Source organism: Trachemys scripta, chromosome 1 (assembly GCF_013100865.1).
Source record: "Trachemys scripta elegans isolate TJP31775 chromosome 1, CAS_Tse_1.0, whole genome shotgun sequence".
Classification (NCBI taxonomy): domain Eukaryota; kingdom Metazoa; phylum Chordata; order Testudines; family Emydidae; genus Trachemys; species Trachemys scripta.
In genome coordinates, this window is record NC_048298.1 from 85,123,355 (window position 1) to 85,139,980 (window position 16,626).

Consider the following 16,626-nt stretch of genomic DNA (forward strand, 5'->3'; position numbering starts at 1 on the left):
AGCGTGCAGCGCCCCTTATCCGCATCATGGTGGCGCCACTCCAGGGGTCGCTGGGGTGCTCCCCTATGGGTACTGATAAGGGAAAAACTTCCGGCGCTGGTGCACGTGGTGAGCATGCACGCCTATTGTGGAATGCACATGAGCAATCACTCAAAGAAGAAACGTATTTCCTGCATACCTCAGAAGCAGTGCAAAGGCTTGGGGGAGTCAGGAGTAATGGAGGAGCTGAGGGAGAGGGAAGTGATTGATGGGAAAGAGCCTGGGAGTTAATCTGGATGGTTGTTGGGTGTGAGTGTGGAGGGAGAACTATGGAACAGGTTTTTTGGGGGTGGGGGAGCCTCCCCAATGCAGCCTCTGGCTGACCCCTAGCCTCTCCTATTCAGTCAGGCACATCTGCCCCCATCCCCGTGTGTGCCTGCACCTCCACTCACCATTTAGCTAGGCACAGCTGCCCTTATCCCCATGTGGCCCTGCACCCCCACCTCCCGTCTCCAGGTGTCCCTGCACCCTCAATCAGCCAGGCTTTGCTGCCCCTGTCCCCATGTGGCTCTGCACCCCGCACTACCATTCAGCCCTGGCTCAATGTTGTCACGCCAATAGCTCCTGTGCCCCTGCTCAGTCTGCCCCCCCCACTAGTCCTTGTGAACCACTCTGTGTGACCCTCCCAGCAGTCCTGTGTGCCCCACTCAGTCCACTCCCCCCCATAGCCCATGCCTCCTCATCTGGCCCCCGCAGGCAGGGTGCAGCCTCTGCCCCCTCCCTTGCAGCGGTTGCCTGTCCTGGCCCATAGCCAGCTGTCCTCTCTTCTGGCACATCAGCCTTTGGTGGGCAAAAGGTGTAATTGCAACTTCCCTTTGCCTCCCCGTCAGAATCAATTATTTTGCAGGGGGTAGGGGGATCTGTGGGGGACATTAATTCTGCATTTGTACAGTGGCACAAAATTCCCCCAGGAGTAAACTCTATCAGGTTTCATTTTTTTAAAAATGATTTTTAGCCTTCATGGCTGCAACGAAAAACTCAAAAATGTGAACTGAGTGACATCTGCCTGAATTTGCAGAGAGCCTCAAACAATAGCTCAGAGAGTTGTGAGTGCCCTGTTTATCCTAATGGGATGTTAACTCCAAGACCCCACTACTCTGGGGCGCCTCTGCCAACACCAGTAGACAGGACCATGTGTGGTAGATGTGTGTAGTGGGTCTGGCTCACCCCCCCCCCCCAGGCTGATGCACTCTGGTTGCTAAGATATTGGGGACCCCCCATGCTACCACCCCTGCCTCTTCAGGGAAAGTTGGGGACCACAGCTACTGTCCCTCTTGAAGGGGGAAAGGGCCCTATGCTGCTGGAAGGGGGGGCCCATTGCCACTCCAAGTTGTGGGGGTGGGCACAGAGACAGATGTGGAGTCATGGGTGGGTCTCCATGTTATGATGTGCCTTGTGCTTGCTGAGGGCCACAGTTTGGGAACTACTAATCTATTGGTTAGAGCAGGGACCTAGGAGATGGCACTGCTGTGCTTTATTTCCAGTTCTGCCAGAGACTTACTGTGGGCAAGGTCACCTAACTGCTCTGGGCCTTAGGTTACGTATGAACTGGATGATGATTAATTCACATGTTGGTAAAGCACTTTGAGATCCCTGACTGAAAGGTGCTTTGCAAGTGCAAAAGAGAATTATTTCTTCACTATTTTGAGAGAAGATCTCTATGCATCGTTCTTCTTCAGCAACCTGTCAATGATGCACCGAACAGAGCAGATTGCTTGAGCACATTTGGCCAATCCTGTTTTGGTTTTTGTTTGTTTTTAGCTCATCGTTAGGTGAGATTGCTGACGATCCCAACCATCACTGGCTGCAGTTTTTTACTGATGCATTCCCAGCCCCTCCAAAAAAAGATGTTTCCACGTTTTTAAAAAGCTGCTGAAAAATTTGAGAGTGTGCAGAAAATAGCCACAAAAATGATTAAGAGGGCTGGAGAAAATGCCTTATCTTGAGAGACTTAAGAGTTCAATCGGTTTAATTTATCAAAAAGAAGCTTGAGAGGTGATTTGGTTATAGTGTATAAGCACAGGGAGAAAGTACCAGGTACTAAAGGGTTCTTTAATCTTGCAGAGAAAGGCAGAACATAAACTAAGGACTGGAAGCTGAAGCCAGAAAAATTCAAGTTAGAAATGAGGCACAATTTTTTTAAGTGAGGGTAAGTAACCATGGAACAAACTACCAAGGGAAGCGGTGGATTCTCCATCTCTTGATGTTGTCAAATTAAGACAGGATGCCTTTCTAGAACTTATGCCTTGTGACCAAACACAAATTATACATTAGTCAAATGTGTTTAGTGGGCTCAATACAGGGGTAAGTGGGTGCAATTTAATGACCTGTGATACACAGGAGGTCAGACTAGATAATCTAATGGTCCCTTCTGGCCATAAATGCTAAGAATATGAGACATGATTAGTGGCCAAGTTGATATATTAGATCAGTACACATTACCCTCCCCCCATTTGTACATGACATGAAAGTTTTTCTGCACATGTAATACTTTTTGATTTTGGCGTTGGTCCTTGGTTTGTAAAAACAAGAGATCTGACAAAACCTTATTGCTGATGAAATGCAAAGTCCACTGTACAAAAACAACCCCCCCCCCAAACAAAACCAGTCAAACGAAAACAGATGCACTACACCATCTCTTTTCTTTAAAACTTTATAAATAGCTGTAACCTAAAACATTTTAACATATAAATTATGTAACTGATGCACAAAAGCACTGATGAGGGAATGTACAGTAAACAGTAACAAATCATTTCAACACAGTTTCTCCATCCATGCCCTGAAGCAGCTCACTGAAACGGGTGCAGCATCTTTTCACGGGCCAGGCACGTCAAACAATGCTCTGTAATGTTTTCATTAACGGAGACACCTGTATTTACAAATCTTCATCATCAAAGGTCTCCGTGCACTGCAGCATCACGGTCTCATAGTCAAACTGAAGAGCTTCTTCCTGGAAAACACAAGCAGGGTAATGGGGGAGATAGAAGCTGATTGTGGTCATTAGAAAACCTGGTGATCTGGCACCTGCATACTTCAGCAAAGGGACAGTGAGCACTCCCTCCCTTTTCAGTCAGCCACTGACACATGCCAGCAGAAGTGTGTTGGCAGTCTGAAGACAACAGTCTATCTGTTTCAACCAATTGCTAAGGAAGTAGGGGTCAGTCCTGGTCCAGCTGACATCATTTAGAGATTTCACTGAGTGCAATGGGCACATGGTTGCCTCTTAGGTCCTTAATCTGCGACGGACTGAGTACATCCCACAAGATTTTGTGGGCAAGATTCACAAAGGGACATAGGTGTTACAATGCTCGGGGTCACACTGCCTAGCGCTTAACTGCCTAAGCAATCACTGGAACAACATTGTGATCCAAAAGCCCTCTTAGGTGCCTAGGCACTTATACACTGAATGGGGAGAGACAGGCACCTAAGAATGCGATTGACAAAGCTAGCATGCAAGCTACCTAAACTAGCCAATGGGAGACACCGACCAGAGGGATAAATCCTAAGCCCCATCCCTCTCTTGAAGATTGGTGTCTAAGTCTAGGCTACGCGGAGCTCTGCTAGTGATCCACAAACTGGGGGAAGTTAGGCAGTAGGTGCAGGACCTGAAACAAAACAAGGTGGGGTGGAAGGAGGAACTGCTCCCTTGCAATCTTCATCTTAGTGGATAGGGTACTCACCTGGGATGTGGAAGACCCCCACTTCATGTACCACCTCTGCCTGAAGAGAGAAGGGATTTGTATAGGGATCTACCACATAGCAGGAGACTGCCCTGACCACTAGCCTATGAATAGTCGGAGGTGGGTCTCCCTCAAGCTCTCCTGCTGAAGTTGTTCCACTTTGTTACAATGCAATATTTACATATTGATTGGGCTAGAGAAAGATGGCTCCATAGCCAAGTGGTTATGGCAATCCCGTGCAATGTGGCAATCCCTGTTCACATCCCTTCTTCCCTCAGAAGGGGGAACTTGAACTGCAGGGGACAGACGACTCACAGAGCCTGGTTAAGTACTCTATCCACAAAGATATAACAGTGGTTGATACCCTCCTCTCCCCCCCCCCCCCCGCCACCTGTTTTGTGTGAACTCACCTGAGGCCCCAATCTGGTAGGTGTGCTCAGAGGCTGCTTTCCAGATTGGGTCCCTACAGGCAACTTAGGCAGCCAAAAGTCCATCTTTCCCGGGTTGTGAATGTGATGTTGCACTCTATATGATTTCATGAAAATATGCTAATGCTGTAAATATAATGTAACTGGAATATGCTTCATGCAAAAGGTCTCTTGTAAGGTATCATTACAAAGCTTATCTACTGAGTGTGGTAATCCTACTTGTATAAATGTATCACTCTTGTATCTGAAACTAGAAATATGAAATATAACTCTGAGGTCCTATTGAAGTTATGCAAAGTGTGGGCCATTAATGGTGGTTTGGAATCTTGATGGCTCCCATTAACCAGGACAATTGACTGTAGATGTCTCTGTTTTACTTGCAAATCTTCCTGTATACATATATGCTGGCAAGTGGGTAATGAAGTCTTACAGTGACATGTGATCATGCCACCTGCACTGGAATCCATCTTTAATCTGGTGTTTTTCCATTGAGAAGGAGGGGTGAGAAGCCAGAGAGGGACAAAGGATTCCCGCCTTATGCAAAAGATATATAAGTGGGTGGAACAGACCCAAAAGGGCTGCAGTCATGAAAATCCCCTAGCTACCACCTGAGCTGGAACAAGGGCTGTACCAGGGGAAAGGATTGTGCCCAGACTAGGAAGGCATCCCGCCTGTGAAAGAAACTTACTGAAACATCTCTGAGGGTGAGATTTTATCTGTATTCAGTTTTATTACTGTATTAGGCTTAGACTTGCGTGTTTTATTTTATTTTGCTTGGTAATTCACTTTGTTCTGTCTGTCATTACTTGGAACCACTTAAATCCTACTTTCTGTTTTTAATAAAATCACTTTTTACCTATTAACCCAGAGTATGTATTAATACCTGGGGAGGGGGGGCAAATAGCTGTGCATATCTCTCTATCAGTGTTATAGAGGGTGAACAATTTATTAATTTACCCCTGTATAACCTTTATACAGGGTAAAACGGATTTATTTGGGGTTTGAACCCCATTGGGAGTTGAGCATCTGAGTATTGAAGACAAGAACACTTCTTAAGTTGCTTTCAGTTAAGTCTGCAGCTTTGGGGCACATGATTCAGCCCCTGGGTCTGTGTTGGAGCAGACTGGTGTGTCTGGCTCAACAAGACAGGGTGCTGGAGTCCCAAGCTGGCAGGGAAAGCAGGGGCAGAAGTAGTCTTGGAATACCAGTTGGCAGCCCCAAGGGGGTTTCTGTGATCCAACCTGTCTCAGTGAATTCCCCTGGCGCTTGGCTGTCTAGACACCACGGTGAGGCAGCTGTGCTCAGGCAGTAGCCTGGTGCCTAGTATGAGGCTGCAGTGTGCATGTCCAGAGTAAAAACGTAGGCGCCTACAGGAATAGACAGCAGCTGAGCGAGGTTCTGTGGATCGCAGTGGTGCCTAAAAGTGGGACTAAGGCACCTAGCTCTGTGGATCCCACTGACTTCAGTAGCTCAGGATCAGGCCCTACTTCCCTTAACTCAAGAGATGGACAGACTTAAGGAAAGTGAGTGCCTTTTGGGAGGTCAGTGAAGCAGAGGTGAAAAAGCTGGTGGTCTTTTGACATATGTCTACACTGCAATGTGAGCCCAGGGTCTATGGGACTCAAGCCCACAGGCTTGGTGTTTGTAAGCCTGGTACTGAGTGTCCATAGTGACTGACTGTAGGTTTAGAATAGCTGCACCTGGATCTCACACCTGTGCACACATGACCACACTGCAATATTCAGACCCAAGTCAAACCAGCCCATCTCAGGCTTCTTAGCACCCTCCCCAGCTGTAGCCACTCAAGCTTCTTCTTCATGATGCACTGTGGGAAAACATGACTGTCCTTCCCATGGCACTTTACAGGAAGTTGTCATGGCCTGCCAACTCATCGAGCCAAGCCGTCTTTTGGGTCTGCACCCACCCCGAACCCCAACAACTGGAGCCAGCAACATGAAGGCATCAGCATTTGAAGAAGGTGTCCTGCTTGGGCTTTCACCCGGTTGAGGAAACAGGCACAGCATCCATGAGACAGTAGTGGAAAGTTTGGTCGTGTTTTCTGAACGACTGAAGGCACCTATCGGAGGATATGGACAATACAGACACGGCAGACTCACATTGGCTGAGGCTGCATGTGACTCTGATGCTCCCTCAGTAGACTGACATTTTCAGAGCAGGACCACAAGCACAGACTGCTAAGAGCACACTGTCATGTGGACCTGGGATGACCAGCAATGGCTACAAAACTTTTGCATGAAGAAAGCTACATTTCTGGAGCAAGTGAACAGCTTGTCCTGATCCTCCAGTGTCATGACACATGCATGAAGGTGACCATGCCGGTCCAGAAGTGGGTTGTTATAACCATATAGACGCTGACTACCCCAGATTGCTAAAGGTCCATTGCTAACCAGGTTGGCGTTGGGAAGTCAACTGAGACTAAAGTGGTGGCAGAGGTTTCTGAGGCAATCAGGCAGGTAGTAGGCATAAACAATGTCCCTGAAGTAACTGCTGGTTTTGAGAGAATGGGGTTTCCAAACTGTGCTGGGGCCTTTGAAGGGACTTCTTTGCCTTCCTCAAAAAAGCACACGAGTACATAAACACAAAGGGTACTACTACATTGTTATGCAAGTCCTTGTAGACCACAGAGGCTGATTTATGAACACCAATGTGGGCTGCACGGAAAAGTTGATGATGCTAGGGTCTTCCCTGGGAGTCTGTCTTCATGGACAGGCCAGGATACTATTGCCATCAAATGACATTGTCCTATGGAGTATTTGTCCCCACTGTTATTGCAGGGGATTCCACGTACCACCTTTTGCTTTGGCTTATGAAACTGTATCCTGATCTCAAAGGCCTTGGCAAAAGAAGGTTTAATTACACTCTCAGTAGTTGCAGAATGGTGGTTGAATGTGTGCTTGGCAGACTGAAATCCCGCCAGCGCTGTTTACAGTGGCATCAATGCTGTCTGCATTATTGTGCCTTTCTGTGCTCTTCACAATCTCTGTGAATCCAAAGGTGAGCCATTTGCCACTGAGTGGACCTATGACAGTAATGGATTGCTGAACTGGTACACTCAGCCAGAAGGTGCGCCTGTCACAGCTGCAGCAGGATGCACCTGGGCAATAGAAATCAGGGATGCTGTGTGAGCCCACGTTATGGACTTGCCTAGACCAATGGAAGAGGGAGACTGGTACATTTATTGTTAGGTATAACAATTTGTACATAAATGAAGTACGGATGCTGTATGCTATGAATGGCCGTGTGTGTGATTGTCATGAATTGTTAATTGTGGAGGAGATGACTACTTATACAACATGGGCGGGGGACGGAGGCTTGTGTGGCATAAACTGTGGATTTTCTTTATGGATTGATCTGAATATATATAGCGAGAAATTGTGCTTGAACACAACTTCTCAGCTATGTCTTATCATGTCTCGTCTTTATTCTTTGAAATACACATTATATGATGTGATGCAGTGATGGAAATACAAGTTAAAATAAAATAAGTGTTTATTTGTGAACTTGGCAGTATTACCAAAAAACAATATTGTCAGGCAGGCCCGCTGCCATTAAAACACCAGTAATAAACCAACATCAAAACCGGTGATAAAATAAAGTGCATAACTCCAACATGGAACAGTGCAAAACAGTGAAATAAGTGCAAACAATTACATTCCCTACTTCTGCGTGTCCCCAGCTGCCCATTCTCCTTTCCCTTTCTAGCTTGTTTAGTGTGCACTTGGTGCCACTGCACGGGGCTGGAGGACTGCAGTAGTGTGGAGGACTGCTGGGGGTACATTTGTCCTGCCCAACTAGAATTCAGTCCTGGTTGCATGGGCCACCCAACCACGGTATTATCTAATGTATTTCTGGTCTGCACGACATGGTACCAGGGAGGGCACTAAGGACATAGTGTGGGTGGGGCAGGAGCCTGAAGTCTTGCGGCCATTGGCGCAAGCAGCCTCTCAAACATGTCTTTCTGCTGCACTTTATCTTCCTCCCTCAAGGGCCGTTCTTGCGCCACAAACTGTCCTGGAAGTCTCTCCTCATGTGCTGCAATTCTCTCCTTGTGCTCTGCAACCTGTTGGCGTCTTTCCATCTGCCGTGAATCCTTTTCCCTTTGGTATTGGTCCTGATGGCTGGCTCTGTCCAGGATGTCCACCGTAAGTTCATCATGGAAATGCTTCCTCTTTCGCCACTCATGACTGTTCAAAATCCCAGGCGCTTGCTAGACTGTGGCTGGGCTGCAGAGGTGGAAGGGCCTGAAAGCAGACATCAAACAGTACATATCGTCTCAGTACTTCAAAAAAGCTTCGGTGCTTCCTCAGAAAAAGTGTCTGTGAAATATCAAGGCCAAAATTAATCCCTTTGTAAAACTCAGCTCCAATATCTTCTCAGCGGAATGCTTTGGTTCCCCAGAAACTCCCTAGACACAACTCAGTTAAACAGAGTGAAAAGGGCAGACACACAATTGTGAGGTATAATTTTAAAATGCTGTATGTTTAAAAAATGCAGACGACTGTAGCTTGGGGGTTTGTCAGTGCTTTCAGGCTTTCCACATTCTGCAGGACTTAACAATCCTGCAGGGTCCTGAATGGCAAGGAGACATTCTAGTCCAGGGGTTCTCAAACTTCATTGCATCATGACCCCATTCTGACAACAAAATTTACTACACGATCCCAGGAGGGGGGATCGAGCCCGCCCGAGCCTCGCGGGCCCAGGGCCAAAGACGAAGCTCAAGGGCTTCAGCCCTAGGCAGGGGGCCTGTAACCTGAGCCCCACCACCCAGAGCTGATGCCCTTGGGCTTGGCTTTGGCCCTGGGCCCCAGCAAGTCTAAGCCAGCCCTGGCGACTCCATTAAAATGGACTTGAGACCCACTTTGGGGGTCCCAACCCAGAGTTTGAGAACTGCTGATCTAGTCCATGCCACTGGTGGCAAGTCAGCTGTGTATGCCACAGATTTTCAAGCTTATGGTGACTGAGCAACAAATCTGTGAGTGGTGTGAGCTGCTGTCCTATAAAGGTGGGCCTGGAAAATATGCTCTTCCCCTATCTGGCGTTCCTACTACAGGAAAAGTTTGCAGCTATCACCATCAGAGACTGGGTCACAATTCATGGGGGGAATCAACAGGATGCTAATTTAGCACCCACATGGATTACTGCCTTCTTATTGCTTACAATACAGCCTATTCTAATTACATCGACCCATGGACTACATGCAAGCCCATACAATAATACAAACTCTCATAAAACTGCACAGACAGCCCCCCCTTCCCTGGCAATTTCTTGACTACATACAATCTCCTGCCGTATTTTGGCCACTGATTTCATCACCCATGCACTACGTTTCCCTATACGTTTTACTGGTTACAGACGGCTCACTATGCTGTGTTGTGGCTGATTTGTACAGTGTGATGTACTAAAAGGGAAAGCAATAGACGGTTCTTACTTTTAACATCCCAGCACATCTCTGTAAGAATGTGTGAGAAACTAGTACAAATTTAATCTTAAATGCTTGTTTAACTATGGTTTGCGCTTTCCGGTATCCATTCTGAATTCACCATATGGTGGTGAATTACATCTTGATGCCAAGATGCTGGTGTGCATTTTGCCATTAGTGGACACATACAGCTACCCACAACTTGTAATAAAAATTGCAGTGGGTCATAACCCAGAAACCCCTCCTATTGGCATATTAACAACAAACATGGAGCCAAACACTTACCAGTCTCTGGGGCTACAGTCTGTCTCTTCTGCTTCTGCTGCCAGTTCCACAGCAGGCTGCTCCTACGGGGGGGGAGGCCGCCGGGTGTCATCAAACAGCTCCTCTGAGTATGGACCCAGAATGTGCTGTGTTTGCTCTGGAGGCAAAACCTCTTTGGGGACTGGTATGAGCACCAGTCACTTGATCCAGCGTCTGCTGGCTCCCCTCCAGTGTTATACTAGATTTGGGGGGTCACAAGGCTGCCATCCCAGCTGACCAGGCTATCGTGAACTGCTGGGGGCTCAGTACCCAGCACCCAAAGTCCGCATTAAAGAGACAGGATGATGGGGAGTTCCCAGAGGTGTGCATTCTCATCCCTGGCTTTCTGGTAGTCACTCGTCAGCCGTTTAATCTGCTCCCTTCACGGTCACCAGTCCGCTGAATCCCAGCACTGTCTGCTTATTTCTTGGAATACACGGTCATTTCTGGGATTCTTACTGGAGTGGAACATTTTGCTCGCCTCACACCACAGATCTACCAGAAGCTGACAGTGGGCCTATGACCAGGTAGCAGCGCGCTTGACAAGGACTTCTGTTCAGTGGCCATAGCTTATGCAGGAGATGGTTCACTCTCTTAGTACTTCAGCAATCAGAATAAAATGGAAGGGTTAAATGCTGAGCAGCTGAACTTGAACCAGGGGACTGCGTCTGCTTCCTGGGAGTTGATTGGCTAGTCTTGGGATAGAAAGGCTAGGAACAAGGGATTGTGGGACAGCGTTGGCAGACTCTAAGGATGAGTTTGGCAGATCAGGGCCCGAACTGCATCCATGCTGCCAAATGGTGCAATTTGGATGGGACTCGGGCCCATCTTAGGGCATGGATGCTGAGGGCTTGCTGGCCCGGAGTCAGACACATTTCTGTGCAGACAGAAGGGAGGTATGGCTTGAGCCTGAGCTTACATTACATCTAGACACACCCATAGTTCATCTAGTCCCTCCTACCGCACCAGTGCAAGATTCTGTACACTGTGGGGAGGAGGGGGAAGTTAACATTTTTAAAGGCACCTTAGTGATTTAGGAGCTTAAGTCCTATTTTCAAAAGTGACTTACGCACTTCTGTTCCTAAGTCCCATTTACTTTCAGTGTGACTTAGGCTCCTAAGGGCTAGATGTTCAAACATACCTATGCACCTAGATAGCTTTCAAGTGAGTTTACAAAAGCACCTAAGCAGGACCTAACACCCACTGACTTTAACTTAACACAGTTTTGAAAATTCTACCCTAGATCTAAAAATGTTTTATCTTATCTGCAGTTGAGCAACTCTTACAACAAGGCCTCAAACCAGCAGCCCTGGACAAGTTATATAATTGCATAACTGATCTCCCTGTTAAAAATATTTCCCTTCCATGTAATCTAAACATTCCCATTCTCAGTTTTAGGCCTCCCCTTCTGCACTGTGTTGTACACAGTTCTTTCCATTCTTCTGCATGGTTTGCTCACAAGTATTTTTTCAGGTGGGGTGCCTTCGCCGCACTGAGAACCCGACCAGAAACTTGTCCAGAGCAGCTGCATTTGATATATGTATAAATAGTCACAGTCATAAATTTGTACATTCTTTGAGGGGTCGAAGCAGCACTAATTAGTTTGTACTGACCAGCTTTAAAACCCATCAGCTGATCAGTATTGTTCTTGTGCCACAGTTACAGGGAAAGGTGACCAGGGGCTGTATTTTATTATTCAGTCAGCTACACATTGTGCATCCTGATTACAATTATATCTGCCACCTCACCTTTGTCATATGCATGAACCTTAAGGACACTAGCTCATCCGTCCTGAGTGTTTTATGCCATCAGCATTGCCCAATTTCCTGAGCTAACGGAGTGCCTGCAGGAGCCACTGTGCCAGGGGCAGGGTGGAGAGTCTGTGGCTACTGGGATGTGGAGCTGCATCGCTGCTCTCAAACCAAAAATCTTGCAGGTTGTATTCTGCCTTGTAGTATTATTCCCTAGGTGTACTGTTATCTACATTAAATCAGATGCCATGGCTAATTTGCCTGTTTATATTCATTATTATGTGATTTCTCCTTGGCTTCCCTTCTAATTATCTATTAACTGACAACCTGGTATTCCTGAGGAATGAAAGTGCACAGCGTGTTGGTTTTATCTTGAGGGCTGTGCCAGCTGAATTATGAACAACCTCAGTCAACTGCCTACAGGTTAATCCATAGCTTCCTCTGATGCTACAAATCTTTTTGTCTTTCACACTCTAGCTCCATTTCTTATTCCCACTGCTTGTCTCTTCATGACCTAAATGTCTCACCACCCCTTCCCATTCTCCCCAGTCTGGGTGCAGTGAGATAGACTCATGACAAAAATCACTCACACTCGAATAGCATTGTTTTGAAAAAAGGAAAGGGAGAGCACATTGTGACTACCTGATACAGACAGACATAAATGCTATACTTGTTTACCCTCCCACAAGCTACAGCCAATAAAGAAAATATGTATTTTGGTTGCAGCTATTTCTTCTTTCCCCTCCTTCCTCATCTTTTATATCATGGATGATCAAGTGACAGAAATTAGGAAGCAGAAGTAGCAGCAACTATCAGAGAGGCACAGCTGATGTTGAGCAAACAGGATTTACTTAGGGACTCCCTTGGGTCCCCACATCCCATGCAAGTTCTGCAGCTCAGGGGCTGACCCAATCTCCCTGTCTAGTAGTGGGATAAAAGGGGGAGGAAACAACCTGCAATCTGAATGACTTTCTGTCCACTGGGCCAGCCAACTCCAGTGATATCAGTGAAGTTATTCAAGAGTTAAATTTGGCCCCCATGTCTTTTGTAGCATCTAAAATAAAACAACTGAACCTTGCCCCCTAAATGGTGAGTTTATTAATCTTTGGAATGGAAGGAATTAAAAAAATAATGAAGCCTAAGATTCCAGTTTGGATGATCCTGAGGAATATGAGCAAAGGCACATCAAATGGAAATCCCAATCTGTTATTCAGAGGAATACGCTGCCTCATCTATAACAAACACTTTGGCAAGGCCTACCTGGGGAAACTGTGTGTTAGCAAAGAAAAGACCCTTTAAGAAACCAGTGATCTGCAAGTAGAGCCGGTGGTTATCCTCTGGATTTTCTGAGGTGCAGCCTGCGAACATGGAGCTGAAAATGGAAACAGAAATTATATTTAATTTCCAGTCTCCTGTCTCTTCCTGCTCGCTTCTTTTCCTTTTTATTTATTTACAAACCTTAATAATTATTTTCAGGATTAATAAAATAAAAGCAAACAACTGAACAACGGGGATATCATTACACAATAAATTATACAAATATAGAAATGTGATACAAGAAACAATTATCAAAGCAAAGAAATTCAGAGATACATGGCAGATGTGATAATATTGTTCCAGGAGAAAAATGTATGCTAATTATAATGCAAAGTAACAGTCATATTTATCTGGCAGGCTGCATGTTTTATAGCATCACCTTGTTCAAATTAAGGCCTTTTATTTTTTATGTTACATTTTGAGTGAATGAGACAGCTTTATGTTGTCACACAAGTTGACTGAGAATATCAACTAGCAACAGCCACTCTGTGGCCATATGCTGGGCAACTTCCCCGGCAGGCTCTGCCAATCTTGAACCTGACTTCCAGCCTTGCATCTTCTCCTGAGCTCCCAGAGAACTCTGCCAATGCACAGAGTAAATCTTTTTTATTCTGGGCCTGAGTTGCTTGAAACCACAGGCTGACAAAAAAAGACCCAATTGTCCTAAAGTAAGAGCTGGCTAGGGACATGTGCAGATTGGGCACTAACTCAATGTGCCTGAATGCTTCCCCTCATTTTTTAAAAAACAATCACTTGTTGTTTAACTGGTACACATTTAATTTAGTTTTATTATATATTTGAGTGTGTTTTGGTTAATCTAAAAGGATTTATTCTCATTTACATTGCTCAAGCAGTGTGATGTGTAGTTTTAGTTTAAAAGCAAATCATACCTCACATGTTAAAGGACCTTCTAAACTTCTGGACAATTATTTTCCTAAACTTACAACTTGCAAGGAGAGAAAATCCCACCCAAGACACAACCTGCAGCGAAAGTACTTCAGAGCTGAGCCATCACATGGATTTTCTATTAAGAAACACAATCCTTGCCCTTGCTAGGGGTACTGGCTGAGATCAAGAGTGAAGACATGTCCTCTCTTGACGGACTACACACAGCCCTTGCACAGGGAAGGACTTGATGTAATAGATCTTTCCTTTCTCTGATGTTACTATTCAGGTCAAACAAACTACATTTCTGCTCTGTAAGATATTTGTTATTGCATTCAAATATTAAAAAAGGTGAAGGAGACTATGTCTAAAAAGCAGGGCTGTCAAGCGATTAAAAAAATTGTGATTAATTGCACTGTTAAACAATAATAGAGTACCATTTATTAAAATATTTTTGGATGTTTTCTACATTTTCAAATATATTGATTTCAATTACAACACAGAATACAAAGTGTACAGTGCTTACTTTATATTTATTTTGATTACAAGTATTTGCACTGTAAAAAAACAACAGAAATAGTATTTTTCAATTCACCTAATACAAGTACTGTAGTGCAATCGCTTTATTGTGAAAGTTGAACTTACAAATGTAGAATTAAGTACAAAAAACTACATTCAAAAATAAAACAATGTAAAATTTTAGAGCCTGCAAGTCCACTCAGTTCTACTTCTTGTTCAGCAATCGCTCAGACAAACAAGTTTGTTTACATTTGCAGGAAATAATGCTGCCCACTTCTTGTTTACAATGTCACCTGAAAGTGAGAACAGGCGTTCTCCTGGCACTGCTGTAGCCGGCCTCGCAAGATATTTATGTGCTAGATGCGCTAAAGAGTCATATGTCTCTTCATGCTTCAATCACCATTACAGAGGACATGCATCCATGCTGATGACAGGTTCTGCTCGATAACAATCCAAAACATTGCGGACCGACGCATGTTCATTTTCATTATCTGAGTCAGATGCCACCAGCAGAAGGTTGATTTTCTTGTTTGGTGGTTTGGGTTCTGTAGTTTCCGCATCGGAGTGTAGCTCTTTTAAGACTTCTGAAAGCATGCTCCAGACTTCGTCCCACTCAGATTTTGGAAGGCACTTCAGATTCTTAAACCTTGGGTCGAGTGCTGTAGCTATCTTTAGAAATCTCATATTGGTACCTTCTTTACATTTTGTGAAATCTGCAGTGAAAGTGTTCTTAAAATGAACATGTGCTGGGTCATCATCCGAAACTGCTATAACATGAAATATATGGCAGAATGTAGGTAAAACAGAGCAGGGGACATACAATTCTCCCCCAAGGAGTTCAGTCACAGATTTAATTAACGCATTATTTTTTTCAAGAGCATTATCAGCATGGGAGCATGTCCTGTGGAATGGTGGCCGAAGCATGAAGGGGCATACGAATGTTTAGCATATCTAGCACATAAATACCTTGCAATGCCTGCTACAATGCCATGCGAACGCCTGTTCTCACTTTCTGGTGACACTGTAAATAAGAAGAGGGCAGCATTATCTCCTGTAAATGTAAACAAACTTGTTTGTCTTAGCGATTGGCTGAACAAGAAGTAGGACTGAGTAGACTTGTAGGCTCTGAAGTTATACATTGCCTTGCTTTTGAGTGCAGTTATATAACAAAAAAAAATCTACAGTTGTGGGTTTCACTTTCATGACAAAGATTGCACTACAGTACTTGTATGAGGTGAATTGAAAAATACTGTTTCTTTTATCATTTTTACAGTGCAAATATTTGTAATAAAAATATACACTTTGATTTCAATTACAACACAGAATACAATATCTATGAAAATGTAAAAAAAATCTCAACTATTTAATAAATATCAATTAGTATTCTATTGTTTAATAGTGTGATTAATCACGATTAATTTTTTTAATCACGATTAATTTTTTTGAGTTAATCGTATGAGTTAACTGCGATTAATCGATAACCCTACTAAAAAGACTTTTTTTGTTCCACTGGAGGAGAACACAGTTCAAAATTAGCTAACTTATCCTTAGCTAACTGGGCATTCTTGAGATTAGCACAGAAGGTACTTTCCATTTTAATGTAAAATGTCTATTAATTGCAAGCTTACCAATTCTTACACCTTAACAAATGGTATGATCATGAGTAAGTTGCTGCAAGCAGTTGTCTTTAACAGACCTAAGGGAGGAGGACATAAATATGGAAGCTGCCTTATTAACGTGCATCAAAGGATGAGGATGCTGGCTAGCAGACTGGGTGTGTTTATAATTACCCTGGACTGGATGCTTGTTGAGTCTCGTTTCTGTCAAGGAAGCCAGCAGCAACATCAAATGCATCTTCAAATAGTATCTACCAAAGAAAACATTTTAGATGTCAAAACTATCAGCCACTGCACAATGTTATCCAGTCTATGACAGTTTTGGATAATTAAGTCTTTAAAATCTAGGAAATCTTTCTTCCCTTTAGACAGGTGTGCTTATTTCCTAGACTGGACCAATAATATATTGTAAAGGCAGAAATAAATTACTTTCATTACTACACAATGGGGCAAAAGGTCCATCAGTTCCATCCAGACTGTTAATTTCCAGGAACTGGATTTAGGCCCATGGTTTACAAATACCTCAATGAAAAGCAGGGATTATACAAGTGCTTCCCAGTCTATTTTGCTAGCTGTTACTGATGTGCTCAGCCAAAGATCTCAGCTGTATCAGCCAGTGCCCACACAATCTCATTCAGCTGTGTGCTC

General features: G+C 44.6%; 1 protein-coding gene across 3 annotated transcripts in view; it reads right to left on the minus strand.

Moving 5' to 3' along the window:
* Nucleotides 1-2,708: 2,708 nt before the first annotated feature.
* Nucleotides 2,709-16,626, minus strand: part of STRA8 (stimulated by retinoic acid 8) — a 33,321-nt gene continuing 19,403 nt past the window's right edge. For all 3 annotated transcript variants that reach the window (XM_034756995.1, XM_034757058.1, XM_034757142.1), the window contains exons 7-9: nucleotides 16,153-16,229; nucleotides 12,902-13,013; nucleotides 2,709-2,989 (exon numbers count right to left, since the gene is read on the minus strand). In XM_034756995.1, the coding sequence (XP_034612886.1) occupies nucleotides 2,915-2,989; nucleotides 12,902-13,013; nucleotides 16,153-16,229 (264 nt within the window). In that variant the 3' untranslated portion in view covers nucleotides 2,709-2,914. The remainder of the gene's footprint in view (nucleotides 2,990-12,901; nucleotides 13,014-16,152; nucleotides 16,230-16,626) is intronic.